The sequence below is a fragment of the Synchiropus splendidus genome, chromosome 3 (assembly GCF_027744825.2).
Source record: "Synchiropus splendidus isolate RoL2022-P1 chromosome 3, RoL_Sspl_1.0, whole genome shotgun sequence".
NCBI lineage: Eukaryota > Metazoa > Chordata > Actinopteri > Syngnathiformes > Callionymidae > Synchiropus > Synchiropus splendidus.
The window spans coordinates 14,293,532-14,316,795 of NC_071336.1; the positions used below are offsets into that span (position 1 = coordinate 14,293,532).

The window sequence follows — 23,264 nt, forward strand, 5'->3', positions numbered from 1 at the left end:
ACCAGGGAGGCTTGTGGCAATGGTGCCGTGGGATTAAAGCACCGCAAAGGATTTTGACAGCGTCAACAAATCAAACACCATCTTACTTTTTGAAGATTAGTTTGATGCTCTGAAGACAGCGTCTCCACTTTCAACTGAAAATAAAATCAGATCCACGTTGGTGGTTATTATGTTCTTTGATCACACTTTGCTCACTGCTTTAATGTGTCGGCTGACATAGATTATTTTGCTTTAACACTTTGACTGACAAACATCAGTGAACTGGGAGAGAAACATATGAATGGAACTGAGAAATTAAATCTGAAAGACAAAAACCACAGTTTCCAAAACATCAGGAAGAAAGGCCCATGTACAATTTGAAATATAAATATAAAATCTCCAGTATCAAGTCACAGGTGACTAGTGGACTGGAACCCCGAAGCTAAAATAGTGGATAGTTATTTTGCCTGTATGTTCACAGAGACACTGAAGGGAGAGAACGGATGTTTCTCACTGTTTAGTTGGGTCTTAAATCTTAGTAAAACACCCACAATCTGTGGTTGAGCCCCCCACAGAGATGGAGACATCAGTAAATCAGACCCCCGACGTTGCATCCACCCTCAACTCTTCAGTCAGCACTTCTGAAGTCATCATGTTTTTTCTCACTTGACCTGTTGGATGACTTGATATTCAGATCATTGAACGACAAAACTACTGGAAATTTTACAATTTATTGATAATATTGGCACAACAGGAACTTTGCATTTCGATATTTTTTTAGAGCAACACCCCAAAGTCCAACAGAGGAAAAAAAAAAAAAGTACTAATGATACATGTTCATTTTTGGAGATTGTGAAGTGTCAGCAACTCAAGGCATGTTGTACAAATATTTCAGCACGGCCAAAAATATCAGATTGTCTTTCAAGAAAGTGCAGTCAGTGAGGGGTCAAAGCTGTAGCCAGTTTTAGGTTAGTAAGCCACTCAATAGACTCAGTGCTTTTTTTATTTCATTCATGACACGATCAATGCATTCATTCAAAAGCAGTTCAACAAGAAACACATTGATCATATAAGGGCACATTTCTGGTTTATGTATCGCCGTACTGTTTATCAGAAGCTCAGGCAGTGATAAGAGGCATCAGTGTTTTACTGTACACGAAGGCATCGCAGCTTTTAACAAAGGCAGCCATCATTCACGGAGATCACAGGAATCTTTCTTTTACAGTATTTCAATTACCCCTTCTGATCTGGGGAAGTAGACACAGTTTTTCATACTGCCCGTCATATTTCACTCACAAATTTTAACAATAAGTCAGGTTTATATTTATCATCAATTTCCCTTATTAGTTTGTTGTCTGGTCGCTTTACAACTGACTTTGACTGTGACAGTGTCCAGTTAAAGGTGTTTACAAAGGAGCCTAGAATATAAATGAAGGCGGCAGGGGAAGACTAGTGTGAGCAACTAAACTCAAACTCAAACTGGTGGAATTTTAAAAAAGTGGCTCGCTAAATCAGAACAAATGGGAGGCACTACTTTTCCTTGACCAACCCATGTTATTGGGTTAACCAGGCAGCTCTCTCTGGGTTTTAGAAGGCACTAAGCGTAAACAGTTTTTGGACACCAAAAAGAGCAGCGCTACGTGGCAGAATCACAGCAAGCTGAAAATCATTAGCATCAGTATGTGAGGCTGCTTCAACCTGTCTAATGATCACAAACTTTTCAACACGTCAATTCAAGTGAATTGCTTGAAACAACAGGCATTTCCGCTGACAAAGCAACTCTTCAAAACATCATCCAAACAGCCCAAAGGAAAGCAGCAGGTGAAAGCAGGTCCAGCTTTCATACACACAATCCCTGCACACGCAGCCGCACACACACACACACACACACACACACACACGCTGAATCATGCATGTTCAGGAAATTCTGCATAATCCAGGTGGATTAGTATGTCTCCTCTAACACTTCCTGCATGTGCCATATTTGGGCAGTAATTGCCTGAAAGCACGTGAAAAAATAGCAGGACCACCACCCAGCCTTGACCTGAGGTGCGTTTATAAATTCATCCTGCTGAAATGAGCCTAAAACAATAAATGATAATGAAGTTAAACAGGGCAGACAAACCACCTACATATGCTTTTGACACTGGCTGTGTGAAGTTAAAACCCTTAAGCCATGAGAACAAATCCTGCTCTAAATCTGTCGAGCGCTGGCAGAATAAAAGAGGAGAGGGGGGAAAAAAAACTTGATGAGAGAAGCAAGACGGGATGAAAAGGTACAATAGTCGGAGAAAAATGGAAAATATTAAGATTGAGGCAGCAGAGCGTTGCTGAGTCAATATTATTCTGCATATGCTGGTGTATGAGTGAAACTATGAATCACAAATGTTTGTGTGGCAAATCATATATCAGGCATGTTTCTTGCAAAATAAGAGTACGGACGGGCAAGGTTCAGATAGTTGGGACAAACAGGCCACAGATGAGGGATAATTCAAATAAATGAAATACATGTAATTCATGAAGAATGCAAGAAGGAAAATGCATGAGAGATTTGCAATGGAATAGGAGATGGATGGTTAAATGAATTTTATGTATGATATACAGTATGCTATTAATAAATAATTATCTCAAACTGTTTTAAGGAAAATATTGGGGTTGACTGAATTTGTGTGCATTTCGATGGTGAAGCTTTTACTGTCAATAAAGTTTTAGGTTGTTTAAAATCCAAGTGTATTTGTAATAGCAGGGGATTGTGAGGCTTCATTTGAGTTGGCAATTGACCTTACGTGCATTGACATTGACTGATGTCCGATTGTTGCCAACAGTGATCCACAAAATATTGTTATATATTGTTATATATTGTTATAACTGAGCACACCTCCACATAAACCACACCCACTGAAATTAATAGAAAAAAATGATTTTGTTCATACATGAGAACTGCTGGTCTATCAGTGGCAGGCGCAGCGGTGCAGTCTACATCGTAAAATTGTCAGTGGTCTCTGTGTACCAGCTTCAAAATGTGCGGGGATACGCGACACCATTTATTAAGTCGCGACTGATTATTGATGAAAACAAACTAGGCGGTTCTGAACGTGCATCATGTGGCCAATATTTTTCATCTCGTCACATCAGACCAATGAATTTACAGGCCTTTTATTGACATGAATGCACTTGATTCACTGTTGTGTGTGTATATTACCGGTACTTTTCGCCCTGTATTCCAAGAGCTCTGTGCAGCAGCTGTGGAGGCGGAGCTATGGGAACATCAGAGCAGTGGTGAAAGTGTGGGCGGGGAATACGTACGGGTGAAAACAGCGCATCGTGCGAGCAGCTCTTTTGCCCATAAAAAAAAAAAAAAACAAAAACATCTATTCGCAGGAGTGTTTGTTTAAGCCACAGGGTTCAGAGTGTGTAAAAGAAGTAGTGACTTATAGTCCATATGTTACGGTAACTTTCAGATTGACAGCCGATTGCTTATTGGCTAGAGACAGTGTGATTAGTTGGAGGAATGAAGAGACCTTGAGAGTTTAGTTTGTTGTTAAAAGTATTGACACAGCCAAAGTTTTTTTGGAGAGTTTAGTGCACGTTTGGCTGTTTTCCCAGCTTGACACTTAGGGACAGTCCTAAAACTAATTGCAGTACTTTGTTTTGTGAGCGAAAAAATGATCACACGTATGAACCAGCCAAATGCAACGGAAGATCAGAAAGTCAAGAAATGAGGGGAAAAGAGGTGTTGAATTTGAAGTCCCAGAAAGACATGAACTGAATAACTGAAGTCCAAGAAAGAAGTAAGAAACCATTTTGACGGAGCTGTTTGAGAAAGCTGTAATGCAGTAACCCAGCGAGCAAAGACACCACAGTGAAGTTTCAGACTTTGACTTTAAAGATGCTCCAAACAAAACAACTAGTGTAAATTTCACATCGCACTTAGAGCTTTCTCACTCGAGAGAGAATTTTTGAGAATGATCTACTTTTAAAAGAGTCACCGCTGTCTGACCTGACTTCAACTCATTGAAGCAGCGATGCCGCCGCTGAGACATGGCGGGGGGTGGCAACATTTCCATCTTTGATTCAGCTTCTGCTTTCTGCCGTGTTCTCTGACGGCTTCTATTCTCCCTCATCTCTGTGTGAGCGCGGACCAGAAAAAAGGGGATTAAACTGAAAACGAGATTAAAGACGCATCCGGGGGAGACAACGAGGACAAGTACGCAGACAAGACACGCTGTGATGTACAGATCAGAGAGCGAGAAAAAAGGCACAGAAACCTTGGGCGCCTCCGCTAAAAGAGGGCAAGCTTGCTTGAAGACTGAGTTCACAAGTTCATGGCTGTGGTTAACGCTAAACTTTATCATGGTGACATAACATTTTTGATAGTTAAAAGCCTTTTTTCCCCAACTTTTAGAACTTCCTCTTTTGATCACTCCGATCCCTTGGCTGGTCCGAAGGGTCCCACCATCTTCATTGCAGCATAGTTCTAGGCGATGAAACAAACACAAACAGAAATAAAAGACATCATTTCCTTTTTCAGCTGTCTGCAAAAATCCCCTCATGTTCTCCTCTCTCCCTCCCCATGAGCCGTTTCCTGCTATCAAATTAGATTTCCATTCATCCTCACACTTCAAACACATGACTTTCCCGGTAATGAACACATTTTTTTATCAAGAGAAATTCTTAAAACTTTTGACAAATACCAGTCACAACACAACCAGCTAAAGGTTCAGATGTTGCACTTTTCTTTGGTGAAGTCAGAATGCGGTTCCAACATTTGACTTCAGTGACCAAATATAGATCATTCCAATGTTTCACTTTAACTATTCAACAAAAACAAATGTTAAGAATTTATCATCAACCTACCGGGAAAGAATAGAGGAAGACCCCCAAGAAAAGGAAGATGAGGAAAAGGATGATGAAGAGTATGATGAACCATTTGAATCGTCTCCACAGGATGAAGCGGAGCGTCTTGTACGGGGACGAGAACCACAAGAATGACGTCTCTGGTCGTCTGCGAGGTTGAAGTGAGAATTATAGGCCACTGTGTGTGTGCGTGTGTACAAGTGTGTGTCGGCGTTACTGAGGTTCTTCCAGGTGAGGGTTCATGTTGGGTTCATCTCTGCCATGGCCAGCTGGTCTCTCTTCGTGCTCCTGTTCCGTCACGATCTCCAGAGACATCTCCACCTTCCCCTGAGGACAGCCAAACGGCATGATGAACTCTTCAGGAGTATCAAGAAAGAGCATATTAAGATGAATTTTTGAGGCATCATGCTTTACTATTGTGATATCAATTGGCATCTCATATCCAGCCTTCAGCACTTAAACTTATTAAACAATGTTGCACAAGGACAATTTAGAAGGGAAAAAAAAGGAGAAATACATTTTCAGGGAGTAAAAGATTAGCACAACATTAAAAATCCAAAAATAAAATTTAACAAGAATAATACTATAAGGGTATTATGAGGGTTTGACTGTTTTAACGAACAAAATGTTTAACATGACGCAAAAAAGTAAAAGGTGATCAAAGAGCAAGTCAATCTGAAAACACTGACTGGGGAATTTGAACAAACACAAGTTAGGAAATGACAAAAAAATATATATGTGTAAGATGATAAAATGCGTATAATATGAGAAGTTGTGAGATATTCCAATAAAGGCGATTGTACAGTGAGTTAAAATATTTGTCAGTATTTTTAACGTTTCCAATCTTCAGGTCACTACAAATGAAAACCTTCAACTCTTCTTCACGTCTAACTCTGCTTCTACTCTCTGTCGGAGCTGCTGCCTACACATCACAGGACTCACTGCAATGGTCTTCTCTCCGTTGTTGGTGCAGGTGCACGGCCACCAGCCTTTGACTGTCTTCTGCTCGAACAGGGAAACCAGTTTATCAGCTGGCTGCTGCAGGAGCTGCAGGTCACACTTCTCTGGAGACTTGGCTGGGCGCAACATGTGGTTCAAGTCCATCGATATGTGACCTAAACAGACATGTCAATGATATTAAATCAATATGTGCCCGCATGGTGATGATTTAATTTCATGTCACATAAAATAAAAAAATAAAGGTGTTTACAGAACGCAGATGAAAGGTGTGGAGTGTATTAAGTGAAGGACTGGTATTATTCAGCACCAGCAGCAAAAACACCATATTTATGAGTATTTACTCTCAAGATGTTTAGTTCTGGTCTTTTATTGCCTCTCAATCAAACTTGATGGAACTCAGCCTTGAGGTTTTAGACATAACCCTGCTGTCACTCTGACAGGTAACAGATGTGGTCGAAAACAAAGGCTGCTGGGCGCACTTGTACCTCCTGTCCTTCATCATCAAAACACTTGCCAAACATGCACAGAATATGGGTCCCGGTGTTGTCGGCAGGATCAACCCGAGAAGACCACAAACTACAGTTTATGAAGGCTAGTGGTTTGACAGAAACAGTTAATCCTTTATTCAAATTATTATTATGGTTAATTACAACTAATTTTTATAATTACAACGTTATTATGATTAATTAAATAATAAAGCATTTAATTTAATTTAATTCAATTGAATTGAATTGAACAGTTTTCTCTCCAGACAACAGAGAACCTTTGTAAGCGCAGGAGTTCCTGGTCCACTGATCACACTGGTGCACAAGACACGTGTCAGCTAGGATGATAACAACAACAACAAACATGGAGGTATCCCTGAACAAAAGCAAACAAAAGTGTCTGTTTGCTTTTGTTCAGGGATGTTTTTCTCTACACAATGGCCAGGGTTTTTGCAATACTCTGAATGGACTTGAAATTCTTATAAAATTGAAATATGATTAAAAAAATAAAAATAAATAAATAAATAAATAAAAAGACATTAAAAGCGCTTTAGTTTAAATAACGTGAAATAAAACTTGAATATAGTCACCATCGTGATTTATTGTGCTATTGTCAAACTGATGCAAAATAAACAATATTTTGTTGTTTAAATGTATGTATGGATCCATCATTTGATTCAGTAATATTTATTCAAATTGAAAAATGTAGCGTCTTGTGGTAAATATTCTTATACCATTAAACTGCGATTAATTGAGATGAATTAATCACAAATTCTCTAATTAACTAGATTTTTTTTAAAGCGAATCCCACCCCCTAATTCATATCTGTGACTTTACTGCACTTGCAAAATGCACTTTGACGCCCCCATCACAGTAGTCACTGTTAGAGCTTCACCAGTCTGTTCGCACTTCAGGTTATTTTATATTTGAGGCAAAAACTGTGTTTTTTCACGGCAGGTCATGCACAAGAGAACGTCTTGCTGGCACTCATGAGTGTTCCAGTACATCGCGTGGCCCCTTTGGAAAATGAATTGTCTGTCCCTGATGGATATTTTCCTTTATCGCAAATGAGGGACATCACAGAGCCTGGTGGTTAGAACAACATGAAGTTTGGAGGGATTGGAGCTTGGTGATCAGCTCAGGTCTGTTAGAGGAGTTTTCCAGAGTCGTAAGCAGTTTGACAGCACAACTGGAGGATAATGGCTTGTGTCTGACCCTCACGCCACGAAAGAAGATTAAGAGAGTCGGTGGTTGGCTATGACTAGCTGAAGACAAGCGGGAATGGCAGAAATGCTTTGAGGTGGCCGCACAGCCACGAGTGTGAGGAGGACGGCGCAGTGGACCAGCCAGGGTGATGGACAGGAGCAGCTCTAAATCTGGATTCCTCATCTTTTAACCGCAGACGAACATTCACTCTGGTGAGGGATGAAAGTGAGGAGGAGGGTTATTTGGAGGGGACGGGGTGGTGTCACGGGTCAGCTAGAGGTAGAACTTTGACAGCTCAAGACGACACAATGAAATTACCCTTCGCCCTCTGTGAAGTCTGCCAACTCAGTGGAAATAGACGTGCGTTGATCGTAAAGATAACCGTTAGAACAGTAGTTTGTACATGGCATGTGAAGATCTGGGCACAAAAAAACTGTAAATGAAATCAACGTGTTGGTGGAACCAGAAGACATGGAGGTGAGTTTGTTTTAGCAACCTGGAGCTTCTGCATCGATTTCCAGTAAGATTTTATTTGGCTGCCTGTGGTTCTGGGAAAAGACAGGGCAAGTGATTTTGAGGATTGTATTCCCAACATCCAGTCAGGAGGTCGAGCTCCGAGGCCAGTCCATTGACGGCTTGACAAACAGGATGTTCAGTGCAATAAGAGCTTGGATGGAGCTTGATTTACCAAGGTAGTCGTCAAAGGAGAACTTGTCGTTGTCCCAGATTTGGAGGGTGAGTTTTGGAGCCACTTTAGTTTCAGCTTTGTCTATGCTCCAGAAGTGTTCCTGTCAACACGGAGGACGACCAGTCAGCATCATCGGAAAATCAAAAACATGCTCCTCATCCTCCATAACATTTGGTGTCAAGCCTGCTTGAAAGAATAAAACGTGAAAGACAGTGTAATGCAAGGCATGTTGCAGTCAAGGTTCAACGGCACTTTTCAGATTTCTGATAAGAGATTGACTTGTCACTTGGAGCACAACAGGACCAGAATCGGCTGTTTATTCAACCATGCTGCCACATGGAAACTTGGGGCTCTGGCGAGTAGCACATCAACTCAAAGGCTTAGAGGCATATTTACTTCACAGTTCACTGGCGTTTACTTGCAATAAAAATGTACCAGGCAAGATGGCTTGTGTGAGCCCTTGCTCATACATTGGCACTGATGTCCGTGTCATTTTAGGCCTTTACACACTATTTAACATGTTTAGTAGAAATTAAAAGGAATGTGTTACCACCTGCAACACAACACATTCTCACACTCTATTTACGGTTGGACTTTTGTGGCTTTTATTGTGTCCTTGTCCTTATGTTGCTTTAGTAAAGCGCATGATCATTTTAAGTGCTGTACACACCAAGTGACATCGCAATGGCTTTACCCTGGTGATGGACTGTTGAGGCTTCATGAAACAGTGTCCTTATCTTCAGAGATCTCTAGGTGGTGCTCTCAGTTTAAAAATGATGTGAGGCTCAATTGAAATGGTTGTTTAAAGTATTTAGAGCAGAGAGTGCCATCTATTGGGCTCTGAAACGGAGGACACTGTTTCATGAAGCCTCATTAGTCCATGACAACCTACCCTTAACCCTGGCTATGTTTTACGTGACACGCTGCCTACGGAGTCAGGAAATACCATGAAGGTGAAAGATGTGCTTCACCTGAAAGCGTGATGCATCAACATGCAACGCAAGTGTCACTCTTTGACATAAAAGTCCACTTGCCAAGATATGGCACGTCAGGAGTGAGAATGTGTTGGAAGAAGACATAGTTGTTCAACTTCTCTCATGGCGGTATGAAACTTAGGTGGACTCTAAGTAGACCAAAGACAGCAGAGCTGCCGCCCGTCACTGTGGTGCATAATAAATCACTTCAAATCTCTATGTGTCCATGTGTCGATGCCCTAGTGACACATTTCTTAATAGAGTGGCCACATGTCTTGAAAAACTCTTGACCATGCAGACGATGAGGTGGCTGTCCTGAATCCTGCCCTGTGTAACAGAACTTGAGCAGGGTCTGGAGTGTAACACTGAAATGAACGAGCTGAAGGTTTCTTATTTGTGATTGTTTTTTGTTATTTTCTTGACTCAAGCTCAGTTGAGCAACACAGTTTTATTGGTCCTGTGTTGCTGTTGTTGGATTTCTGGTGCTAACCAGGAAAGACAAGATTTCTGATTTAAATAATGATGTTTCAGATGGTACATGTCATCTTTTGTAAATCAAACGCCATGGAAGAGATACTTGGTACAGGCAAATAACCAACTCTCTAAATATGCTCAGCAGCTGTCAAAATATAAGTAAGTCATGGAATTATGAAATGGAATATGTAAAAGTCACAGTAGAACTGTGTCAAGTGAGAAAAAGTTAGAATATTAAGAGAAAAAGAATATGGAAATAAAACTAATGGTACATCAAAGGACTAGAAAAATATCGAATACATGAAAAGAATATAATGTAAATATAAGTTGTAGCTCACTGTGTAGATATCACGGGACTCCTGCAACAATTTCTACTGTACGTGCGGGTTTATAGAACAAGATGAAGGAATCCGTCATTATGAGTTAGCTCCAAGTCAGAAAATGCACCTTCACCCAGCCCTATTCTGGGACTGCTGCTGTTTCAGAAACAACCCTGGAAACCATGGTGAACACTGCAGTGCTGCTGAAAACATGACAGGATGTCACTCTGTTGACACTTCTGTCACTACATCACCACTTCCCCGCTCGTAGTTCTCAGTGTAGATGTGAACATGCACTTTTGCGCCAGAGCAATGTGCATGAGTAAGTGTGTGTGTACGCTCCTTATTATCACGTCTAATAAAGTCAAGTTTAACTGCCAGACAGTATCTGATCCAGTGTCACCTCGCTACTAATGGGCTTCACTCTGCAGCTGCAGCGCACGGTCTCTTTCCATTCCCTCACTTCTCCCTTTTATCTCGCTCGCAGACTCTGTGGCGGGCGCGCCGATTGAAAATATGGCTTTTCACACATGAAATAAAATGGGCCCTGTGTGATTTGCAACCAAAGTCAATACAACACCGCACTACCTCTATAAAGGACTCTGTGACTGGATTTTCCACGAGCTAAAAGTGACTTTTTAATATGGACAAGTGATGATCGATTTGCGGCACAATTGAAGAGGGTAACCTTTCCTCTTTTTAGTGAGGGCCTGGGCTGTTTGAAGTCAGATACGGACTTGTTTATCCTCATTTATAGCGATAAATAACTGTAGAATGTGTGAGCAGTCGATATGTGTACAGAAAAGCTTGTACAGAAAATACATACACAAGACTGTGTCATCAAATAAAGTCAATGATCTGCATGTCAGCACATAAAAGCCATGGCACTCACAGTCCCGGCAGCTTCTCAGCACATTACGAGCTGCACAAGTCAGAGGATATTCAAATTGAATTTCCCCTAATAATTAAAACAGCAGACTCTGCTTCTGACTATCAAGGATCCCTCCACACCCTCAACTAACACTGGTTTAGGAAGGACTCGCCGGGAGCCATAAATCACGGAGAAACAAAATCCGTAAGCAGAAACTAATTTGATTTCTGCAAATATAAAGTCATGATGTCATGTGCGTTGACAAACGAGGCCCTGTCCACAGACAATATAATGGCTTCACAGCCACACTTCACCACACACACACACACACACACGTAATGCTCTCATAACAACACCCAAACAGTACATGTAAACAAAATACACCCTGTCTGCAAATGGAAGTGTGTGTCGGCGCCCCGCGTGCGTTGGCTTGTTTGTTGTGCAAAGACCATGAGAATCAATCAAGTTCCACTTTGTGTTTCAACTTTTTACTGTTTTCTTCTTGTCACCTCGTTCTTCTTTTAAACAGCTTTTATGTATGAATGTGTAATTCACGGTTATAAATCATTTTGATGGCTGACAATAGAGTTCACACTAATTCAGTCCTGCATGTTACAAGCTTTTAAACCACGTGCAGACTTCTCTGTGTGAAGTCTCCTGACGTCATCCACAAGCTTGAATTTCTGCAGGCACTACGAGCTTGTTTCCATAGACCACAAACAAGCAGTCAACTATCTACTGTCCTCAGGTAAGTAAGTGCTTGACTGTCTCCGCGAACTGATGACGGCTGACACCCATGAACCTGGGTAGCTGGGAGAACCTCGGGGGCCCTTGGCAGCCCTGATGTGAGCAACATAAAACTAGAACAAACAGTGAGAACTTCCGAGCAGATTTTTATTTTAGTTTTATTTTCATGCAATGTTTCAAAGTGTATCTTGATTTATGAGTATCGATCAGGCAAATAAATAAGCTAAACTTGTTCCTCTTTACCTTGTAGATTCCTTCTCCAAATACCATAATTTCCAGACTATAAACCGCTAAAATATTGAGCCTGGTCACATCAAACCGAAGAAATCACAGGCCTTTTATTGACCTTCAAGCTCTCAAAATGCGCTGTTTTCACCCATGTGTCTGCAGTTCACGCCAACAGAGTCGATCTCCTGGTGGACCGGAGACGAGAACCAGCAGCTGTGACTGACTGTGGTGTTGGAACTTTGGACACACGTGTGAAAACAGCCATTTTGAGCGCTTTAGTGTACATGAAACATGGGACGACTTTGTGATTCAAGTTCAGAACATTGCTGAGTTCATTTCATGAGTGAGTCTCGATGCAGGACCCAGTTTTCAAAACTAGTTTAGAAGTGATCCTCATGTGTTTTTATGCCGGGTGCACCACTGACCTTTATGGCTTATTGGCTTGTAGACCGGTGCAGCTTATTTTTTTTCTTTTAAAAAATATGTATTATGTAGCCTTTGGTTTGTTTATGGAGCTGGGCAGACAAATAATACATATTAATATACTGTATATCCATGATCTCATCATGATCTGTAGCTTACCTTTTTATCGACAACGCAGAGTTGTTCTGCAGGTAAATAATAGAAGGGAAAAATAAATCTGTAGTTGAAGTTTCCTTCTCCTCCCAGAGAGCGGTAGTGCACATCAGTCTTCTGCTTGTTGTACTCATGTCCATCAAGCCAACTGAAACAATGGCAGATTTCATACACAGTTATGAATCAAATTCGACCCAGCACAGCGCAAACCCTTTCTGATTTTCTCACCCTTTTACGTAAATGTCACTCATCTTCTCTCCGCTGATGCTGACGTCATCCAGGATGACGTCACTCGTATTCCAAATAATGCAACGCAAGAAGAACCTGAAAGAAAACAGACACGAAACAGCTTGAAAGTCGAACATCATCATAAGTCAAAAGAACAATTGTCCTCATTCAGTGAAGTTCATACTTCTTGGCTTTGCGTGGTGTGATGTTAAACGGGGGTCCAGGTGGGCCAAGGGACTTTGGAAACATGTCCACCCACATCATCAGACGTCCCTGCAGTGGAAAACAAGCATTAATCTCAAACGAAAGCACATCAGGTAGTCAGTAGCAGCTGTGTATGTTTGTGAGTTACCTGCTCTATGTCAGGTTGTAGCGGGCTGTACAGAGGTCTGGTCTCTACGTGTTCGGGTACGAGTCCCAGTTTCCGTAAGATGTGGAGCGACAGCCGCTCCTCAATAGGTCCAAGGTGACGTGTGGCCTCTTGTTTGTCTTCTAAATACAGTCATACACATGAAATCAAATCCAGAAAATCCAGGTTTAAGTAAAGGTCATGGCACAGCTTAAAGGACTAATAATGTGGAAAGTGGAAATACAGAGAACTGGGTGGACGGGGAGGAAAGTGGTTCACATAGGAATTATTCATTCTTCACACACAAATACTGTGTGAGTCCTTCATTGGTCTCTGAATCACAAGTGAATGGGGAAAATTGTTTCCGCTTCCAAGAAAAATGAAAATATCAAACTAGCATCAACAGTTTATGACTGTAAACTTGGAGTCACCTCGACTGTGGGAAGACAGGATGGAGAGAGCACTGAGGAGGTGAAATAAATGATTAAAAAAGACATGAGGGATGAATGCAGCAACAATAAAACATTACGAGAAGAGATAGAGTGGAAATTGTGAATTCATTTAAAGCGGACAGAAGGGAACAGAAGACTAAGTGATAAGTAAAGAGACTCTCTAAACCAGGGATGGACAATTCTATTTCCTCAGCAGACGACAAGAAAATGTTGACATGTTGGGAAAACTAAAAGGGGGAAAAAATCCAGCAGCGATGTTATGTGTAATTATGAAAATATATTGTGAAAAACACACGCAAATTTCATTTAAAACACATTCCATTCAAAGATACTAGTATGTGTCTCATACATCAAAATAAATTTTAAATTCTGGTGTATTTTGAGGGACAAGAAATACAAAAAAAAAAATTTTAAATAAATATAACAAGGAAGGAATATTTCAATTGCATTCAGAATGTACCACAGAAAAAGAAAAAAAATCTGAAAAATTTCAACATGATCAGTTTTATAGTTTTACTTAGATGAATACAGTGAAAGGGCACGTTGGCCACCGGTTCACACTTTGCCCAGGTCTCTAAACTGCCCTCCTTTATTTTCGACTCAACATAGAAGAAAGTGCTGTTTTGTTCTTAAAGCACAAACCTTCATCCACGTTCTTATCTTTCATCAATGTCCCTTTTACCTGCATCACTTTCTGGGTATTTTTCAGATTCAGTTATAATGTCCTTGTGGTAGAGAAAGTTATAATGTCCTTGTGGTAGAGAAACTAAATCTATGGAATCTAAAACACAGGTTAGGCCCTTTAATTCAGAAGTGCACTATTATGATTCACTTTGAAAAAACAAGGGTGTAGAAACACAAACCAAGGAGAACTCTCAACAACATCTGTGGATGTCTCTGTTTCTTCTGTTTCCACTCTTGACATTTGTGTACTACCTTCTGAGGTTGGGCTATTATGCAAGAGCTGGAACAAAGCACCATGTTCATGTCTGCTTCTTGGCTTGTACGGTCTGATATGATTGAAGTAGCAGAACATGGATTACAATCCAAGGTACACAACGTCTAGATTCGGAGCTCTACGGTGTCAAATATTAATCACCGACACCCACCGAGATCTGCAGCCGTGTACTCCACTCCTCTGAAGACGACTGAGCTGTTTCTGAAGACAGGCATCCGCAAGTTTCGCCGCTCACATTCTCTGAACAGTAGTTGTCTTGGCGTCAGCTGCTGTCTCCATTGGTTCACACCTGATCTAAAAGGGGAGAGATTCGTGTGTCACAACAAAGAGCACTTGAGTGTCAGGAAATGTTGTCATAGAAATTTCACAAAACTGGATTCATTCATAAACGTCAGAGATAAGACTTCTGGAATCTGTGAAGCAAAATGAACACATCAAGGTCCCGGCCGTAATAAATACACTCACATGCAGTAGGACTGTGGTAAACCACACATGGCTCCATGTTTGGACAGGAAGCGATTCTCCAGGTCAATCACAGTCTCTCCGATCTTCTCGTCTTTGGTCAACAGGTCATGGTCGTAGAGCATCACCCTCAGGTCTTTCTCAAGAGGGAGAGAGCAGTGCAGCTCAAACATCCTGCACAGAGACGAAGAGGAGACCGTGATTTGGTGGAGACACTGAATCATATATATTTCATCTGGTTCGATCAAAATTGGAACGTGATATTGAATAGATTTCAGAGCCACCACGAGTAGCCTCTTAGTTCAGGCTTGACTGCAGCGATAAATTAAATCTTGAGTTCTCTACAACCTGTTACGTTCATATACACAAAACCTCAGTTCTGTCAGAGAACTCACTCATTCTCACTGACCATCTTAGTGGCATACTTTTTGTGGAACATAATGCCACCGACATTGGTGGTCGCTGCGGAAGTTTTCCTCTTGTGAATGGTGGTAGATTCATGTGTTTCCATTGCCATGTACAGGACAGCTTGACTCATTGTTCTCCACGAGACTGTTGATCTCACCCTCCTGATCACTTGTGAGCAAAACCCAAATATAATGGAACTCTGGTAGTACACTTACTTCCCAAAGACAGGATCAAGGGTGCAGGGGATGTAGTTCTCATGGTCGTTGATGGTCTTCTTGCCCAGTGTTAGCTTCACATAAGGGTCACACTACATAAACAGATAGAAGAAATAAGTCTGTTTCAAGGTAAAACATTGGAGCAGCTGTTGCTCCAACTTGGCCTTTCCTGTTCTATTGCACTCCTACCTTTCCATTGGTGTCTTTGGGCTGAAGACCTTGGGCCTGGATGATGTAGACTCGAACTAAACAGTCCTCGTTGCCATTTGGAGGAAGTTTTCTGAACCGTCTAGGAGGAACCGATATAGAGGGGTCGTCTGGAAGAGGGTAGATCTTGAACATACCCTGAAAGACAAGAAAGTCGTATCGGAAAGTCAACCATCTTCCCTAGTTACAGTTGTGTCACCAATATTAGTTTCCATAAGTGAACTAAGAACACTGCTGACTTGCATTGTCTCGCCTTATCCAACTCTTAGTGTAGCAAACTTCTGAAGGTGATTTCAATGTGTTTTCCCAAAATATACAGACAGCATATGCTTGGAATTCAACTTTAAACTTTTCATTATTATTATATCCAGCATGTCCTCAAGCTTAATCAAGATGAGTATTCCACGAAAACAGAGAGGACAATTGGGAGGAACTTGCAAAGAAGAAGAAAGCACACAAACCCAGACAGCAAGGCGAGTGTGTCGAAGAAAAGTCTATAAATGTGTTCCAAAGGGAGAGAAAAAAAGCAACAGAAAAACAAGGCTCGGCATTCACCTTGAACTCTCCAACCACTGACGGATCTTCTCCTTCATCTTGAGTCTTTCCTCTGTACAATTTGAAGGTTTGACAGAAATCGGAAAGGCCTTGGAAATCCTCGACCTTTTCCAACTCTCTGTCGTACACCTGAGGGAGAAGAGGGCAACTCATTACATTCTGCTGAATTGGAGTCAGATGTTGCGGTGGCATTGTTCACGGATGAGAACAAGTCATGAATACATGGATTGAAGACAGAAGATAGAGCAGTGTGGGTTTGGAAAGCAGAGAAGGTGAAAACAGAGAAGGAGGGGGAAACTAATATGAAGATAACTGTGGAACAAATAATGCTGATAAAACGCTCCAGAACTTTGTAAGAAGAAATGTAACTGGAGAGGAAGAAAAACACTTCCTCTCATTCTTGCTTAAGGCAACGCATGATCGAAAAGTGAGAGAACAGCATACATCCAGTCATATATCTGTAAAATATAACATGAAAAGAACAGATCACGCACCAGACGCCTTACTGGAGATTTAAAAACCGCTGACAGAATGTTTGAAGAAGAATTAAAATGGGTGAAAGTGCTGCAGCAAATCTAGCCATCTAATAAGAGCGTACCACGTCAAAAGCAGCAGCACAATGTTCTTACTGGAGCATGACATTCATTCTTTGCAAGCTATATTGAGCAGGCAGCCGGAACAGAAAAGGGCTGATTAAGTATGAGGCAAATGTACTGAACTTTTCCACTTTGCAGACACATTATTTGATACAACACGGAACCGATACGACTGCAGTAATAACAATCTCAACGGCGCAGCTGTAACAACATGGACATATTGTTATACTGTTTAGCGCGTCCTGTCGTAGAGTGTTGCGAACTGTTTTTCTTCTATTCGAGTGCAGATACTTAAAGTGAATAAAAACTATGATACTGGACCTCTGGATTTTCTTCAGTCTATCTTATTATCGCCGTGTTGATGGAATTAACAACCTCACCTAAGCCTAACCATTCACTGTAGACTTACAACGCAACATCTGCCATCATACTATAAATAACAATAAATTAATAAATGATGAATTTAACTGAAAATACAACAAGCTGAAGGGTTTTCTCAGCAATTTTAGTGTTTAAATCCTGTATGGGATTATGTGTGTCCTCGGAAATGTTTCATTCATTTGCAACACATAATTTCAGAAAGAATCATACTAGAATGTAAATATATCTAATGTGATCCAAACAGTAGCAAAAGCTGTGTAGATTTGTAATTTAATTGGGCCAAGATGACATCGTATCGGCCTGCCGATTAATCTGTGCTTCCTAGAAATAAGAATTAATTTCCCCATCGACTTATTTTTCTTCATTCTCGCTCTCTTAGTATGAGTGGTACAAACAGCAGTCTACAATGTGACCCTTTAAACAGATCAACAAATAGCGTGAATGACAAAAGTGCTATGTTCTCTCTAAGAAGTCCACTGTGTGAGTAAAAAGGTCGTGCCTTCAGTCTCAGAACCACACTCTGTCTATGGCACAGTAACAGTAGAGGAAAGTAGCAGAAGGGTTGAATGGCTGAGTAAAACCACGGATGGAAACACCATCTCCGCTGACAGGAGCTCACCAAGAATTGCTAAAGGGCAGCGGGAAAATCGAAGGTGGAGGGGCAAGCTGAAAGAAGGCGGCAAAATTGGGCAAACAGAAGGTAAAGGAGGTAGAAAAGGTTGGAAACAGTGGATCATTTCCTTGTAACAGTAGCACATCTGACTAAAATGGTTTGTCAGAGGGAAAGAAAAGACCTGGAGAGAGGGGAAAAAATATAGGAAGGTGGTACATTACATTGAGCTACAGTGTGAGCACCAAGAAGAAGGTGAAAGTGAGGCAAAAAGGTGATGGAACTGTTGGGCGTTTTGCAAGTTTCCATTCAAGTGTCTAGTGAATTATGGTCGATGTTTTGAAACGTAGCAAAAAAGCACTTTAGATGTGTTTCCACTGGCCAAGTAGAAATCATTTAATTGGTTCCCTGAATTAAAGAAAAACAAAAAACACATTTAGCGATCAGATGAGCTGTTATTACTCCTAATGGTGTTATTTCATTCAGACAAAATATTATACTCACCTGAAGAAACAGGACATTCTTACGACGGATTTATACCGACTGTTTTGACACGGTTTTCTCACAGTTTCATTTTGGCTTCAGTTCTGTCACTCCTGGCTCCACCCCCAGCTGAGTTTCCACTCCCATCACCCTACTGTTCGCCACACCCATTGACCATTACCCTCACAACCTGCCAGATTTCCCACTTTAGTTAAACATCATCCTGAATCTTGGATTTTTTTTTTCTGATCCCTGGATCCAGTCTTCTGCTTGGCCCATGTCTGGACACTACTGTTTGGACTGCTGGAACTGTTGACCCTTTTGCTCAAGATATTGAATCCAAGTTGGATGTCTCCCTGAAACTTGTGCACTGGGATGGCTTTCAAAGAAGAGGTTAACCTGAGATTAGCGTTGAATATAGCGTGGGTGACCCATGCGAGGCTGGGTGAATGGCAGCGTGTTTTTTGTCAGCCCATTGAAATGATCTGATGGCTTGATGGCACCACTATCAAAGCAAGCTGCCTTTTCCCTGGATGTTTCCTCCCCTGCAGTGTTCAAATGAACATCTGAGTCAGACTGTCGTGGCATTAGGATGCAAGGGTAGAGATGTAAGGAGATGCCAAATGACACAGTTGACAACCAGCTAGAAAATGAAAACTCAGGACTTCTGAGGCCTGAGATTGAACAAAGTTTCGAGCTTCTTCCTCGCCAGTAAGCCTGGCATTCTCTTTTGGCACTGCCAACAGGACGAAGACGGTGTTTGGAGATTAAATATTTAATCTCTCAGTATTTAAGTGATGCAATGGATACTTGAGAGTTGGATCCATTTCTGTCTGGTTCCCATCGATGGGAAGTGATGGGCGGATGACTCTTCATGGAAGAGTGTCCTCATTTTCAGAGCCCACTTGATGGCACTCTGGTGGTGTGCTGTCTTATTTCAGTGATACAACACAACATTTTTATTTATTTATTTTTTAATTTGTGATCATTATTGCACAATGTGCCAAAGCCCTTTCCTGGTTGGTGAGATCCTCACTGACATTGGCAATACAGCTTTTCTGATTCTGATAAGCCTCCACAATAGGTTACTCACCACACGATCCGTTGGCTTCCATGACATCAAACGCTTGACATCACAAAGTACGTTCATGTTTGTGTGAAGTCACATGGTTTCGCCATAACACTAACTAAAGAATGAAATGCAGCGAAAGTGTCTCTCCAAAATGACAGATGACTCAGTAGCCAAGGTTGTCTGTTCAGTACTTATGATATAAATGATAATTCAACAGACAAGCACTTCTGTATCTGACACTTCTGTTTTATATTCATGCTGGCAAGCAAAGACACCAAACCCTCGGTCAACTCTCATGTGTATTACATCCAAACACGTACCTTCAGTGTGTCCAGCCCTCTCTCAAGATACGACCCACACTTTGTTTTCTCTCCAGTCGAGGCATAAAACTTACTCCACCAGTCCATGAATTCTTCTCCCTGTGGGCCACAGATTAAAAGATTCTGTTAAACTGAGTCATGATTATGTGTATCAAAGTTTGAGATTAAAGTCTAATTTGTTGTGACTAGAGCGGAGGCTGAACCTCTTTCAGAATTTTATAATAAATAAGTGGCTGTCTACCACCCTGTCACATGAAACCCACTGTAGTAATTGTTGGGTTTCAAAGAAAAATAGAGCAGTGAGCGTAGAATGAAGCTTTCATGTGCTTTTTTCCACTGATCACAGGCCTATACAAGGTTTGCCAGCACGTGTGACGTATGTAAAAGGCCTCTGGTGACTCTGTGGCATTAAGGTCATGATATATGGTATTCTGAGGCAATGGAAACGGACAATACTGAATGTGTGTGTGTGTGTGTGTGTGTGTGTGTGTGTGTGTGTGTGCAGCCAAAAAGTGCCGGAAAGGAACACATATTATTTTAAAACCTGTTCCATATACAGTGGTACCTTGACGTGAGAGCGCACAGACTTACTAGTTTTCGGAAATATGAGGCATAGCTTGCTAGACTTCTTTTGCTTAAAGTGGCCAGCCAAAATTTCAGACGCAAGTGAGATAAGTGTTTGGAGAACATGTTTTGTTGTTAAGTTAACATGTTTAATTTGTTACGTTAATGTGGTTGTCACGAAGTATCGCCATTGTGCATGTCATTTCAGTGTTTTGTGAAGCTGTTCACCATGGGTCCTGAGAGAATAGGGGCTGAGAAGAGAATGCGGATGATGTCCACTGAATCAAATGGAGGCGGCGGAGTGGCTTTTGGAGAAGGATCTCACAGGTTACTGAGGGCATTACAGTGTGTTTGATTTAGGTTGGCTTTGCAAAGCAGACCCCAGGTAACGCCACAGATGAAGCATCGCAAAAATCTTCAAAAGTCAAATGCGGCTGGTGAGGGAGAGGGAAAAATACAACTTGGCTTCTTTCCATTCCGTTTGAAAATTGATCAAATTATTAAAGCAAGTCATTGAGCCACTGAATATGAAGGATATGATTCCTTTGACCTTTGTCAATTGTGGGAACAATCCTATTTACACTTGTAGCGTGTGATGCTAAATGCTACAGCAAATAGTGCAATGCTTTTCCTGTCACTGCTGCGAAGAAGAGAAGAGTTTGTTGTTGTTTTTTTTGCTGTGGTCTCAGTCGAGACTATAGAGACCAAGTGCCAGACTGAGAATTAAAGCACCCTAGATTGAGTCGAGACTAAAATGAGGAAGCAAGACTATGACCGATAATAAACAGAAAATAGAATACACACACAAGGCTGTGGGTCATCTAGAAACACACATTTATGCCTAACAGCAAAAGAAAATGTACACATTTTTTCACAATAAATCAAGAAATTGAACAAATGTATTCAGATAAACTCTATTTTTTTCAATTTATTATGGGTCTCTGTCTCGGACCCTCAAAGTCTTGGTCTTAGACTTGGTCTCAACACGGCTTGGGATTAGGTGGTACACTACTAGTGATCATGCGTGCACTATATGGGAATAAGATAACTTTCATCTTTCAGATCCAAAAGTCTTCATTTGATAGCATGTCATGTTTCAGATGAAGCTCAGACTTCTTGTCCTCTGATATCTTTTCCTTCATGCCGAATGACCCTTATGAGAGAACATGAATAAGGTTTGAGCTCCAGTTTATGTCAACGTATGCCTTATGCATTCCGAACTCTTGGGGACCATCGGAATACAATACCGTTTAAATTCCGACACGTGCACTATTCTCTTCTCCTTGACACCATCCTAATAACTACAATCAACACTCTATAATGGCGGCCATACGACTTACCCACTTTGCCTTCAGAGAGCATGCCAACATCAAAAGACAAGCAAAAATCATTTCGTTGGCACATACTAAATTTGACACATAAAAGCTGACAGAATCTGCACACTCACAGCAAAATCGCAAGATTAAACACATCGTAAGTAGCTTTTCAGCACATTTCATAACACTCAAAACCCATTAAGAGACTTGTTTGTAATTGCAGTATTAAACATTTTGAGAGGGAAAAAATTAAGGTAAATAAATGTTTTACCACATTCTGTTGGCATGAGGAGGGCGCTGTAAAACTGTACGACTACCCCAGTGAGTCATTTGAGAATTACCTCATTAAATACCATTCCGTTTTACGATGTATGTGCTTTTTGAAATGTCGGATCCTTAAGGTTTGGATGGAAGCGAAATCAACGTTTGCACTTCAAACATGAATTCAAACCTGGATTTGGAAAACGTGTGTGACACTGTGGAGTAGAATCTCACAGCCTTGATGAGAGCTGGCACTGGCGCAACAATGAAGTGACTATGAAGATTGGAAAAACCAAAGGGACGGATTACACGCAGACGCAGGCAATATTTAAATATCAAAAGCACATTTGAGTCTGACCCATCCCCGCCCCTCAACCTTCAACCCTCTGAGGAACACTCAGGCTTAAAGCTCTGATGACGCATGGACCACTTTTTTTCTAGTGTGATTGGGAATTAATGTGAAACAAAAGTGCTCTCATGACTTGGTGTAGAATCCCCTTTCTCCTACTTCCCACACACACGCACACACTTTGGTGGGATAACCACCGTATTCCTACATTTTCCAACGGCGGCATGGCATGGAAAAAGGCAAGACGTGGCGTTTAAACAGGACATGAAACACGCCCGCATGGCGTTTTGTGTCTGAGGCGCGAAGTGTCCGGTGTGTTTTAATGCGCCCTCTGTGTGCAGCCCGTGCCAAGCCTTGATGACAGGGGCGCCAGCGACCGTGTATGTGTGCGAGCACCCACCAGCGTGTGTCAGGGTGTGTTCGCTCAAGTCAGCGACTCCTGATTGAGACAGATTAAGGCCGTCCGTGGAACACTCCAGACTGCATTAAAGACACACTTGAGGCACTGAAACACACGCACATGCAGTGCTGTGTTCGGGGTGTCAGTGCGGTTTTCAAGTCTATCATTACGCCCTACAGGGTAAGCCAGGCTAAACCAAACCAGGCTGGCATTGCCAAGAGTTTGGTGAGTAGAGAGGCTAGGTTTCTTAAGAGCTGCGGGGAAGCACTGTCTCGCATGGGTCAAAGGTTATTGATGGGTGACCAGAGGCTTATTATTATTATTATTATGAAGCGCCAATTTAGAAAACACAGTCTATTGTTATTAATAATAATAATACTTGTCAAATTCATATTGAATGAGCTGTGTGTATTGTGATAGTGAGGATAAACATGGCCAACTGACCCAACTGGGGTGATGAAATGGGACAGTGTTGCAGCCAGTTGTCCCTTGATAGTGGGTGGTTGGTTGGAGGATTTACTACACAGGTGGGCAATTCAATTCCCAAAGGGGCCAGGTTATATATTGTGACCACTGAGAGGGGCCGTCAAACCCAAAGACTGAAGGGTAAGAGAAAATTGAAAACAAAAATCTAGAAAATTATGAAATTACACTTTAAAAATGCACAAAAAATGTTGGTTTGTTGTGTTTTATTTAATTTAAACCGCATTCCA

The 23,264-nt window shown here is 41.4% G+C and overlaps 1 protein-coding gene across 8 annotated transcripts in view; it reads right to left on the bottom strand.

The window, feature by feature from the left end:
• Positions 1-696: 696 nt before the first annotated feature.
• Positions 697-23,264, bottom strand: part of dysf (dysferlin, limb girdle muscular dystrophy 2B (autosomal recessive)) — a 53,811-nt gene continuing 31,243 nt past the window's right edge. For 6 of the 8 annotated variants that reach the window (XM_053861224.1, XM_053861222.1, XM_053861223.1 and 3 more), the window contains 15 exons: positions 19,662-19,760; positions 16,200-16,328; positions 15,627-15,782; positions 15,438-15,529; positions 14,818-14,988; positions 14,504-14,646; positions 12,946-13,085; positions 12,778-12,866; positions 12,594-12,689; positions 12,372-12,513; positions 8,176-8,275; positions 5,779-5,951; positions 5,054-5,163; positions 4,837-4,984; positions 697-4,456 (listed from right to left, as the gene is read on the bottom strand). In XM_053861224.1, coding sequence (XP_053717199.1) covers positions 4,400-4,456; positions 4,837-4,984; positions 5,054-5,163; positions 5,779-5,951; positions 8,176-8,275; positions 12,372-12,513; positions 12,594-12,689; positions 12,778-12,866; positions 12,946-13,085; positions 14,504-14,646; positions 14,818-14,988; positions 15,438-15,529; positions 15,627-15,782; positions 16,200-16,328; positions 19,662-19,760 — 1,845 coding nt within the window. In that variant the 3' untranslated portion in view covers positions 697-4,399. Of the gene's footprint in view, positions 4,457-4,836; positions 4,985-5,053; positions 5,164-5,778; positions 5,952-8,175; positions 8,276-8,302; positions 12,305-12,371; positions 12,514-12,593; positions 12,690-12,777; positions 12,867-12,945; positions 14,405-14,503; positions 14,647-14,817; positions 14,989-15,437; positions 15,530-15,626; positions 15,783-16,199; positions 16,329-19,661; positions 19,761-23,264 lie in introns of those variants that run through there. The other 2 variants (XM_053861225.1, XM_053861226.1) reach the window with 2 other exon arrangements.